The sequence below is a fragment of the Haliotis asinina genome, chromosome 6 (assembly GCF_037392515.1).
Source record: "Haliotis asinina isolate JCU_RB_2024 chromosome 6, JCU_Hal_asi_v2, whole genome shotgun sequence".
NCBI lineage: Eukaryota > Metazoa > Mollusca > Gastropoda > Lepetellida > Haliotidae > Haliotis > Haliotis asinina.
This window is the reverse complement of record NC_090285.1, coordinates 22,917,032-22,929,937: the sequence shown is the minus strand read 5'-3', so window position 1 is coordinate 22,929,937 and position 12,906 is coordinate 22,917,032. Positions and strand designations below refer to the sequence as shown.

General features: G+C 38.8%; 1 protein-coding gene across 1 annotated transcript; it reads right to left on the bottom strand.

The window, feature by feature from the left end:
- Positions 1-1,353: 1,353 nt before the first annotated feature.
- On the bottom strand, positions 1,354-12,108 carry LOC137286979 (small ribosomal subunit protein mS35-like). Its single transcript, XM_067819045.1, has 9 exons — positions 11,713-12,108; positions 11,136-11,221; positions 10,913-11,032; positions 7,644-7,764; positions 6,954-7,093; positions 6,352-6,461; positions 5,281-5,350; positions 3,763-3,882; positions 1,354-1,788 (listed from the first exon to the last, which is right to left on the bottom strand). Exons 1-9 carry the CDS (start codon positions 11,870-11,872, stop codon positions 1,585-1,587), a joined length of 1,131 nt encoding a protein of 376 aa, XP_067675146.1. The 5' UTR covers positions 11,873-12,108; the 3' UTR covers positions 1,354-1,584.
- Positions 12,109-12,906: the final 798 nt, after the last annotated feature.

Sequence of the window (12,906 nt, the reverse complement as noted above, 5' to 3'; positions counted from 1 at the left end):
TAAACTCCGTAGGTTGGAAAGCTTATACTTAGATAGTGTTGAGGGCTTGTCAAAAATTCTTAGCAACAATTATGTGTAAGCCCTGGCGTTTTTAAACAATGGCTGGGACGTCTGCATATTGTATTTGAAATGTGCTGGTCTTCATCTGTAAAGTATGTATAACATGACGCGACTCACGTCTTGATTTCATTATACCCAAAAGGGGTCATTTCAGTTGATTAATGTGTTTTTGAAGTAGATTCCATTTGTCACCAGACTGTTGTGTGTTTTAGATGTAAGAAACGTCATGAACCCTACGACACCTGAGCCAAGATTTTCGAAGCTCTCTTAAATAGTCGTAAGTGCTATACATTAACATTGACTTAAGACTATCTAAGTGCTAAGAAAGCTTCCAAAATCAAGGCCCTACGGCCTAGATGTTCGGTAATATAGTCGTAAGTGCTATACATATACATTGACTTACGACCATCTCTGCAATAAGAGAGCTTCGAAAGTCTAAGCCAGGTGTCGCAGAGTTCAAAACGATTCTGTTTTCCTTTGTTGAGACTGACGGCACACACGAAAGTGGATTGCTTTTCTCTGCTTTAAAACATATTAATAACGGGGGAATGACTTCACAGAATGGACAATTTAAATCGAACCAGATGCCTCGGCGTGACGAGCGTTATAACCAACTGACTACTTCCATCACCGCCCCTAAGAATACTGCATAACTGAGATCAAACCAAAAGAAAGACGTTTGCAATCTCAGCTGAAAGCTACATGTGCTTAGACACACGGAAGCAAGTACCGAGGCTGGTTTTTACTTCATTTATTCAGACCACAAGGAGTATTTTAGACTTTCGTCATCATGAAGGAAAAGCAAGTAGATGTTGTGATGTTAGCAGGGTGATGTGGGAGTAATACTGCATGTTCCATACTCTAATTCAGTCCACATAATATATGGTTGTCAGACATATTGGGAAAATGAAAAACTAGTACTTCAAATTCAAAATGAAGCCTCAAAATCACTTCCTCAAAAGGTCATGTTATCAGTGAAATGCAGTCCCCTTTTCAAAACTAACAATTAAATCACACTAAATAACATGAACTGGCTATTTTTCAGTAGCACAACCAGACAATGGCAAGATCACCACCTTTACTCCAGAATGGAACAGGAGAATCACAATGTGGCAGAACAGAGATGGGGGTAGTAAAATCTTTGCCATCCTCAGATTCACATGATGGACAATGTAATGAGGGCACCAACCCCTAGTGAGAATACAGATACTATATTATTTTTCACTCTGAAACTGCGGAGTCCAGATTACCATTAAACATAAACATCAAAAGCACTGAGAAAAGAGAGTATCATTGAGTTTTTAAACAAATGAATTTTATTTGTGTTCCACCTATAACAGTTGCCAAGCTTTTCACATACACCCCTGATTCCTGGACACCAGTAGGTGTTTGGCAGCCTCAGTAATTTCTTCATCTGGTTTCAGAGCACAGTTCTTGGAATTTCCATGGACATTCTATAACCCTTTTTATGTCTACATCCATTAGCGCCTTGTCACTCATCTCACACTGAATCACTCTTATATATCAGGACACCTCTGCCTGAAGGTTCAATATTTTCTTCACAGAGTTCTTGTATTTAGCAAGGGATTCAGAGTTCTCTCCCTTGTTCATGATTTCTGACACTGATCTGCTGTATTCCTTGACAAGGTCAAGGCTAACAATGTCTTCCTCCTTCAGACTGCTGGGCAGGTGTGACAGTTCCTTGAATGATGGGTCATCTTTCTTGCTCTGAAAATATATTGAAATGTGTTCTGTCAACAGGTCAGTATCCAGACAACATTTAAAAATACATTCACTTGTATGTCACCCTACAATTTACTGTATGGAATTTGTAAAACTGCATTAGATAATTCAAATTTCGACCTAAAAATATTTTTAAAAAGAACTGTTTTATACATCCATGGGCTCCATACTTACAGTCTGCTTGACTAGAAAGTGTCACAATGAATTGATAAATTGATCAGTTTAGAAAGGTAGTTAATAAATATTATGAGGCAAGATGTTCATGAATAACCTATACTCACACATCTTTTCATCTATTAGAAATTGTCATGCATCACATAAAAATTTGTTTAACGAGCTACCATCATTATAAACATGATTGTTGACAGTGGGGTGGGGTGGGGTGGTGCACGGTAGCAACAGGAATAGACACGTGCATCTGATGCATGAGCATTTCGTGACACCTGCTGTGTGCTGATGATGAAATGAGGTTCAATATACCGGAAAAAAGTTGACAATTACAGGGTATAATTTCTTTCCCACTGAGGCAGAAAAGGGGATTCTATTTTATTCAATCAGTAGGTATATGTAAAGCGTTTCCAGGAATTGAGCACAAGTCATTACAGCTTACGTGTGTCTGAGCTTAATGCTGCATCAAACAGCATACCATTATATCAGGTTGTAAGATTAAAAGGTTGTAGGTCTTAAACATTTACAACTTTGTTGAAATGCAGGTGTGGTGCTAACAAACATCACTGACCAGGAATTTGAAGCATCTAATAGTCATAATCTTCTGGCATACTCATAGGAATTAACTCCGCACAGCAGATTGTGGTGCTATAGATGACTTGGCCACCCATGTCACATATATAGTAATATAAGACTGCAGTGAAATATTTTTAGTCAGTCTAAGTAAACTTAGTCTCAATGTATTTCGTCACACTCCACCACTGAGTCTAACAAAACTTAGTAGAAGGTCGCGTCAGGTAACCCCTTTAAGCGACCAATGACCGCCCAATCAAACGCGAGACCGTTAAATAGATTTCACCAATCAGACTACGGCTACTATTTAGGGATCGGAGGGACTTTCAAAATATTCAGGTGACTGACACAGATCTCTCCACAAACAAAAATAGGCATATAACACAGTTATTTGACCTGCAGTATATACGCTTTGGGCTTTCTGTTGGCATGGTTACCATTAGCTAATATTTCCACAAGATGAAATCCTTGAATATTGCCCAAAACACCATTTTCAGCAACTGTTTACTCACCGTTGTCATGGTTGGTATGTATGCTGTGTGCATCACCCGGAAGCGAGCGTACGCTATATAGCATTCGGAATCGTTCGGGTACGAACCTTTTTGACATAAAAAGTTCAAAAGGTATGTGCAAATGTCTACTTTCACAATTTGGTAAGCTGTGTTCTGATTGGTCAATCTCAAAGGTTACCTCACGCGACCTCCCATAAGGTTTTGTTAGACTCAGTAGTGGAGTGTAACAAAAAGTACTGAGGATAAGTTTACTTAGACTGTACTTTTAGTATGCAGAATGTATTGAAATATTTTTTAATATACTTTGAACTTGTATAAAAATAGAATAAAATATTGCTCAATCAAAAGGTTCACAGATATATCCAATGTTCATCATGACTAGGTATTTGTGTTCATGATGTTGATCATTTGGACTGCAATATGCATGATTTTTTATGTTGCTGCCAGAACCTTTGGAAGTAATACGTCACCGTACTTCCACTGGAACAAGTAAATGACGTTTAACAATGAAGCAACAGTCAAACATCAATTCCTTTAAAATATCAAGTGAAAAATCAGTTAACCACTCAAGTAAATATCATCCTTATAGTCTTGGGACACAATAATTCACACACACACTGCAAGCATGAGATGGGTTATAATTCGCCAGTTGTTATGGTGATATCTGACTGGTTATTTTCGTATACAGTATATTCAAATTACCTACCTCTTTGATGTCCTGGTACTTCTTGAACAGGTCGATGACTGACTTGCGTGACTGACTAAGATGCCATGTATAGAAGAGACGGTCAGCCTCTGTCATCTCGTCTTCCCATGGTTCCTTTTTCTGTGGTGAAAGTTGCAACAATCAGAGCTACGGATAACTATTTGGGTCATTGAGTTATGTACTCGCTTGTGTTCATCTCAATTAAGTATCCTCATTTTTCTTTGAGCAACGAGATAAATTGTACCCACCTCACTCAAACACAATTGGGATTTCACCATTTTCCATAATTGTAAAAATACAATGAAGATAAAATGTAGGTTAATGTGTTTGATATTTATCTTTGATCGGTAATATGAGAAACTATAGGAATGACATGCAGGTTGCCAAAGTCAGGTGCTGAAAAAAAACCCTCTCAGTATACCTCAGTCGTTTTATCTATTTTTGTGTGTACTCATGTTAGATCAAGTTTACTGAGTACTTACAAACAACTCAAGTGTACTTGTACGCAGTGGATTTAATAAAATTTCGTTTTCACACAAATATCTGTGTAATTTGCAGAGATACACAGCTTATCTGCACGTCTGAACACTTCACAGATGTTCTGGTCTGTGTAAAAGTGGGAACACCTGACAAATCTAAGGAGCACGCAAACATCTTTGTTACAAGATGAAGTATCATTCTTGTGCATTATTATTGTCAACATCAGCAACGATTCTGTAACTGAAGATCTGAAGGATATAGCCATGGCTAGATATGCAGTGGGTTTTTCAATGTTTTCACACAAGTAAAAAAAACATTGTCAGAGAAAGTTTTAATCTGTTTACTATTTCTACGATGGATAAACAGCCTATCTGGAGTTTACTAGTATAAATAATATACTACTTAAGCATGTAAACATCAATCAATTATTACTTGATCCCAGATATTTTAACTGCCAACAAATGACTTATTCAGTCTGGTCTTGTTATATTACAAGAAGGTAGAGTTATTTCCCTTGGAACATAGGTTTAACAGAACATATGCTGCCCTGTAATCCAGGTTTGATACATACATTTTTAGTCCTATCACTAATAATAAAGAAGCAATATCCACAAGAATGGTTCATGTGGAAAAGTAACAATTCTGTTCACTATCAAATCAATGATAATGAGAAATTTAGCTGAGTTTAGCATGTCAAAACATTATTAAAGTTAAACCACAGCATAGTCTTAATATGGGAAGAAAGTCTCTGATGTTTATGACCATGGAGAAAGCAGAAAGCATGTCTGGGTGCAAACGAACATAGAAACAAAATGTATATGAACTGGGATTTCAACCTGGAAACGATAACTCTTATGTAGTAATCAGTGGACAGGTGGAAAGACGTGATATGTCCAGTTGAGGCCAGTAAGTGCATTCAAATCCTGTTCCCTGTTAAACAAAGGAGCCGGTGGGGCTAACAATGGCTAACGGTATTCCATTCTTGACAGTATATCACGTCTGGACCCGACTATCAAGTGACTGATGGTGTGCACCTACCCAGGACTCAAAGTAAATGGCCGTCAGCAGGTACATGGCGTAGTCGTAGTTCTGCAGCCGCACTGGACACCTGCAATGTTCATTAGAAGAGATCAATTTCTGTTTCCATAGGAATATGGGATGATAAATAATCTTAAGAAACGTTATGTCATGTAGGAGAAGGTTTGGTGGGCTGGGGTGGACAGAGGACATTGGTTGTGGTTCAGGACAAGATGGGTGGGTCTGTTGTGGATTGGGGGTATGGCTGGAGGTTGAGTAAAGTGAAAATACAAGTGTCAGTTTGTGCTATTGCTTGTGCCAGAGCTAGTTCTTGTGCTTGTCACAGCGCTAGCACCAGTGCATGTACTAATGCTAGTTCACGTGCTAGTACTAGAGCTTGTGCTTGTGCTAGCATTAGTGCTAGTTCTTGTGCTAATGATTGTGCTAATGCTAGTTCACGTGCCAGCACTAGAGCTTGTGCCTGTGCTAGTGCTAGTGCTTGCAATTAGGGCTTGTGCAGGTGCTTGCCCTTGCACTAGATCTAGTCCTTGTGCTAGTTCTTGTTCTAATGCTTGCACTCATGATAGTTCATGTGCTAGTGCTTGTCCTAATGTTAGTGTTTGTGCTAGTGCTAATGCTTGTCCTAGTGCTGATGCTATTGAATAACAGTCCTAATGCTATTGCTTGTGCTAATGCGTTCGCTAGAGCTAGTTCTTGTGCTTGTCACAGCGCTAGCACCAGTGCATGTACTAATGCTATTTCACGTGCTAACACTAGAGCTTGTGCCTGTGCTAGTGCTTGCAATTAGGGCTTGTGCAGGTGCTTGCCCTAGCACTAGATCTAGTCCTTGTGCTAGTTCTTGTTCTAATGCTTGCACTCATGCTAGTTCATGTGCGAGTGCTTGTCCTAATGCTAGTGCTAATGCTTGTCCTAGTGCTAATGCGTTCACTGTAGCTAGTTCTTGTGCTTGTCATAGTGCTAGCACCAGTGCATGTACTACTGCTTGTGTTAATGCTAGTTCACGTGCTAGCACTAGAGCTTGTGACCGAGCTGAGTGGTTGGGATGTGGTCAGTAAGTCTAGAGCTGCTCACCTGTCAGTGGTAATGGTCAGTTTTTTGGTCTTGGGATTGAACCTGTTTCCGACCAGTCTCAACAGCTTCTGCTGTGCATGTTTGTCCAGCTTCAGATGAGACAGCTTCAGCTGAAAATGGCACTGACTGATCATATGCTTCCTGAGGTAAATCATGTAATGTTTCAAAGTGTAAGATTTAGAAATGCATTCTCAGCCCAGAAGCCAGTGGTTCATAGGGGTAAAACCATATACTGCAGTATTAGTAGAACTGTTGTAATTTGCCTTCGGTTCAGTATACTGTGATGTAATTACAAAATTTGTTTTTTTCTGTTTTTTTTGTACTGTCATTTCTATCTTATAAAAGGCTCACCGACTCTGCTGACACTTCACTTGTCAATCCCAGCTGCACAGATCAATTCTCATGCTGTTAACTTTTGGTCCAGATTCAATAATTTACTGAAGGCAACCATATAGGTGGAATAATGCAGGTTGGTACATTAAACAGCAAAGAAACACTTTCATCATAACACATACAGCTGCTATATCACAGTGCAAGCATGTGTATCAAAATGGTTGAAGCCAAGAAAAGATCTGAAAATCTGTGTGAGCAACTCAACTTACTTCTACAGTGACAGTGCGAGCCCGGGGATCTCGGATTGATGTGCTGGAGAAACTGTAGTCAGATGTTGTTACTGTTATTGGGAAGTGCTTATTGATTTCCTTACTTGTATTCAATCCCTCTGGCCACTTTGTACAAAACTCTATAAAAGGAAAATGGAGACAAGGTTCTTGGAATAAATGAGTGTGTGAAGTCATAAATGTCCACCACTTCTGTAACATCCATGAACACAAGTACTGAGCTGACAAAGATACGATCATTTCACATAAATATAGGATTCCCATCCACCATCACTTGATCCTAGCCTAACTAAGGGACATAACACTGGAAACAGCCTATGATCCATGGCCATTGCTGCCTCTTTAATCTGAAAGCATGAATTTGGCTTACTATTTGTTTGTTCACTTGAATGACATCTGAGTGAGCTAAAATTTAAAATCAAAATATCACCTCGGCAATATTTCAGCCATAAAAGTGACGAATTACATCTGAAACCAAGTTGCTTGCAGTCAGTGGTCTTGGGTTGAAATCTAAAATATTGAAACAATCCATTGCACATCAGCACCGAACATATGCTCATAAGATTCACTAAATTGGAATACATTTAAGCTTTGATTATTTCAAGCTCGCAAGAAGTCATATTTCAAAGACTCTGGGGTATAATTACTTGCCATTTTACTCCGTAGACTTACTCTTGATGGCCTGGCAGTGTTTCTTGATGTGAGCTGGCGTGAGATGTAGGAAGTTGGGTGGCTTCATGAGTTCCATGTTCCCATACTTTGCTGGGGACACGCCCTTATTCTCTGTCTCTTTCTATCAATCCAAACAAACATCATCATAATATGGGTGATATAGTCCATGTCCTACTCTAGTGACTGTGTGGAGTCACTAGCTTAATGATTCTCCAGTACATGACATGTAAGCCTAACTAAAAGGCAGTAGCAGCTCACTTGATGCACATCTACATTATTCTGTGACCTTTATCTCAAAAGGTGCTCAGAGGTACTTAAAGGTCACATGCAACGTAAAACACAACTTTGCAGATTCTGATACCTCTTGGTATGCACTTACTGAAACAAATCATCAAAAATGCCAATTCAAACAATAAAGTTGAAAAAAAAAACGTGATTGAAAAAAGACCTGGAAATTGGGAGTTCAAATGATTCAATAAATTTCCCCCAGCGCTGGGGAAAAAAAAAGTGGTTTTGACAGCTGTGCTGCTCTGCGCTCCAAATGCATGCGCAGTGAATAGGTTCACGGAGCTCAAAACAGTATGCATGTCTGGAGTATGAGGTCGTGAGCAGTAGTCTAATCTTGGTTGTATACATAAACAAGTAAATAATTTACTCATTACATAAAAAAACTGGTTGATAACAAGCCTCTGTCACAAAGAAAGCTTAATGTCTGGTTTATTGACACCTATATGCCTGCCTGCTTGCCTGTCTGCTAATGACAATATGCGACACACAGCTTCAACCATTGACCACATGCAATTTGAACTTAACACCTATCAGGCTATATGCCATAAACAATATAAACTGATTTATGACTTGTGCACCTGAGTCCTGTCTCTGCCACATTATGTAATTAGGCAGCTGTGATACTTGTACACATGACATGTTTTTATGTCTGTGGGTTGCATCTATTTTCTCGGATGACTGGAGTCTGATGGAAACTAGTGCAAACTTTTGTCAGTTTTAAGTCCTGCTTTGTACTTGAACGAATGGCAGTTTCCAGCCACACAGTAGTTCACCATCTCTACTGAGATGATTTTTGATTGGCTCGAACGCAATTTCAGAGAGCATGTATCTCCATATACATTCTTTATGGATAACAACTTCTTCCAGTGTATATGATTTTCTTTGACAACTACATATGACTCCATACTGAAACGACACATCAAGTACAACAAAAGAAGATGTTATCCATAAAGAATCTTCCTTTCTTGTGACTCGCTATACTTCTAAAATGCCTATCAAACAGGTCATCTTTCTGTACATACAATGAGCCCTCAGCGTGTCAGCAAATGAGCCAGCCAATTGGAAGCCATTGTCACACTTGAGTCCACATCCACCCGCTACGACTGGGTTCGGTCTCCCAAGGGCTTCGTTTCGAGGGAAGTAAGCCCAAGTATAAAATATTGCACTTTTGAATCGCAATTGTACGCTTAATATTTTGTTTACTTGTTTTTCACAAGCAGCAATGTACATTATATGTCATGAATAAGTGATAATTGTGTTTTAATTAAGTTTGATTTTTTGGTTGCATGTGACCTTTAAGTAAAATACACATGAAATGTTGCGCAACAAAACAATACAATGTCATTTTAAGAGATGTTCATCTACTTGCACCTGGTGTAACTTGAGATGAAAACCTAGTTGCACTGACCAAATTGCAATTGCACTGCTTTTAATGTAATAAGTGATGAAAAAAAATATGCTACTGACTTATTTAGAAGTTTTATTCTGAGGTTTACCTTCTCAAAAAGTGAGTTGCACCTGGCGCAAGTAAGATTAATAAATAGGTTGCACTTTAAAATACTGGGTTGCACCAGTGAAAGCAAAATAGCACTAAATTGAGCCCTGCAATATGAACCTATTTTTTTATTTTAACCCTGTCTTGATCCCTGATCCATTCTTGTCATCTTATTAACGCCTCCATTTTCTCAACTAAATTTTTCTCAAAACGGATAAAACTGTCACCATATTTTGGTAGTGATGGGCGAGTGAGTGAGTTTAGTTTTACGCCACTCACAGCAATATTCCAGCCATATGTGTTGGTCTGTAAATAATCAAATCTTGACCAGACAATCTGGTGATCAACAGCATGAGCATCGATCTGCGTAAATGAAAACCGATGACATGAATCAACCAAGTCAGCAAGCCTGACCACCCGATCCCATTAGTCACCTCTTACGATAAGCATACTTGCCTTTCATGGCAAGGCTTATTCTACCCCAGACCTTAACAGGTCCAGTGGTGATGGGGACAAGTAGCAAAGTTATTTCAACAAGATTACACCCTGAAAATATTTCATCTTTCCAGACTTATTATTTTCACTCTGAAATAGCACTGATACTGCTGACTGTGACTTGAAACAATATTAACTCATTAACTGCAGGTATAGATGTGACCTTCAGCTCTGACAAAACACTAAAGATGATTCTGAAGGCTAATGGTAGATGTACCTCAACCAAAACCGCTGACATGCCTACGGGTTGCACCTACAAGTTAATGTGTGACTGTGGCAGCAGCTAAAACATCCTGTCCCATTGACATTAGGTTCAAAAAGCACAAAACTTTGGTAGAGAAATGAGATCTAAAGTAAGCCCTTTCTGAAGACACTGTGAACAATCCATTACACTCCACTGACAGGTAAGCAAGAACCATCATAGCATTGAAGAACCATGATTGGTGAAGATGAAAAATTTCAGAGTTTATCAACATCAAAGTTAAGCACCACAGATGAACAGAGATCAAGGGGTTTACCTGACCAATGCTTGGGAAATTAATTAGACTCATAGCTTCACCAATTACCTCTTAATACACTGTAACAGCTTTTCCCCTTCCTTTTGTATTTTTCCATCTTTTGTATATCTTTACACTATCAGCCACCCTATTGTACACCAATTAGATTCATTGGCTTCTATTGCTTACCCACTTAATTCACTATAACAACACCATATCAGTTTTTGTATATTTCATTATCTTTCATCTTTCAATCTATAATTTATAGTATATACATGCTTAAAATCACTCAGGTTTCATGCACATTACTGGTATATATATCCTGTAAAACTACAAGTCAGTATTCACCTGATGAAGGGACACGAAATGGCCAAGAAACATTGTTTATACAATAAAGAAGTCGACATCTACAGCATTTTGTCTTATACTTAAACATTAACTCCATTTGTCTTTAAACATTTCTTGACCCAAGTCTGAAAACTGCTGGTACCTACTTCTGCAAAACCCTGTCTCATGGGCAAAGGGACAACACTCCACTTGAAGGAAGCAGCGGAAGGCCACACACTAGTCCAGTCCTGGTCCTGCTTCATCTGCATATACCGAGGTGGGGCTACCTGCAAAACATGAACAACTTGTAATCCTTCTCACTATCAGCATTAATGTTTCATTGCTGAATAACAGCAACAGCAATAAATCATACAGTTAAATAATACATACCTGCCTCCTTCTCCTCCGGAAAGATTCTCGTTCCCTGTTCATAGGTTTAAGGCCAGGTATTTCAAATGTTCTGAATTCACTGTCACCTGACAAATATAAACACAAAAACAAAAGTATATACAAGATGCTTTAGAAGTCATCTGTATATTATTTCATGCAAATGTTCACCTTTATCATACAAATGTTGGAGAGTTTTGCATTGCCAAGTATAGAGTTGGAAAAAGCTGCCTGTCTGCAGACCTGTTGGATACGGGATTTTGGCACTGGCCAAGAGGACATGTTGTATTTAACCTGTTGACTTATCTGATGCCATGTTTCACTTTTTTATGCAAGATCACTCGAAGATATTGTCATACTTCAGTTCTATTTCAATGAACGATAGCTTTCCAACATTGGTTGAATAAACATATTTGTCATATCATGGTAACTCTAAAATCATACCAGACTCAGGAAGCGCATGAACAACACTTGGAAAAAGTGCATCGCTAATGCCCTTCAACATATTCAAGATACACGAAAACTGTGACAAATCACAAATTAACTTTGACGGAGGTTGTATGATTATGACTGATCACACCATGTTCCGAATCGTTTATCCGTCTGTTCCGATGACCACTGCGTGTGGAACTTGAAAGACTTCTTACAAAGCACGTCCAAGAAATACCATTTGTGAGTTTCATTGCGTATAAGCGTTGCATAGCACATCGCAGAGTTCTTGATTCCATGGCGGCCGCCATGTTGCTTTACAGAAACTATTTTCCGAACAAATTATTCAATCGAATGAGGTGTCCTATGAAAATGGATGCGAACACATTTATACCCTTCTGAAAACATAAACTACAGCAAAAAATGAAATAGTAATTTAAAGTACAATAATGAGAATAATGATGTTTAATTACGCCCAAAATGACGGAAATTATAAACCGACGCATGAGACTGTTTACTATCCACATGAAGTCACAATCCAAGCAATAAAAGCGCTTAGCATTAGAGTCTTGCGTTGCCCGGGTAGTATCAGTTCTGCTTAAATGTTGAATAACGGAACACCATAGATAGGCATTGGGTGGGGTAGCCAAGTGGTTAATGCGTTCACTCGTCACTCCAAAGACCCGGGTTCTATTCCCAACATGCGTGCAATATGTGAAGCCCATTTCTAATGTCCCCCGCCGTGATATTGCTGGAATACAAATCGCGTGTCTTAACAACTTTAACATACAGTTAACGATGCATAATGACACATTTCATCACATTTTTTCCCCAAAGACTATTTTCTTTTGCAATCGCCTAAGGACGTTTGATGCCGATCGCTCAAAACTGTACCAACCTGCTCACGAAAATATCACGATCGAGATCGTGCCAGCAGGAGCAGTTGCATTATCAATATACAAAGAATGAGTGAGTTGCGTTCAAAATGCTTGACGATGAATTGTTTTCCAGAATTGTGGTAACAGCATGTTTTTCAAGCGACTTCTAGCTTATCAATCATAACATACTTAGATTTTCCAAGGTGGTGTAGGCTTGCACCGGATGTTCGAACGAGGTCTCCATATTAATAGGGGGATAATGGAGACTTCGGGGTCAAAACGAAATAGTGTAGACGTTATATCTAGTAAATTAGTGGTAAAATGAGATTCCCCTGCAGCAAATAATGCTAATAATTAACATCAAGTATTTATAACAAATAAACAAAAAATAACAAAACACGCATGCGGAATATAATCGTAGTGGGACATATTTCATATTCGGAAATGGCTTGTTTGGATGTTTATTC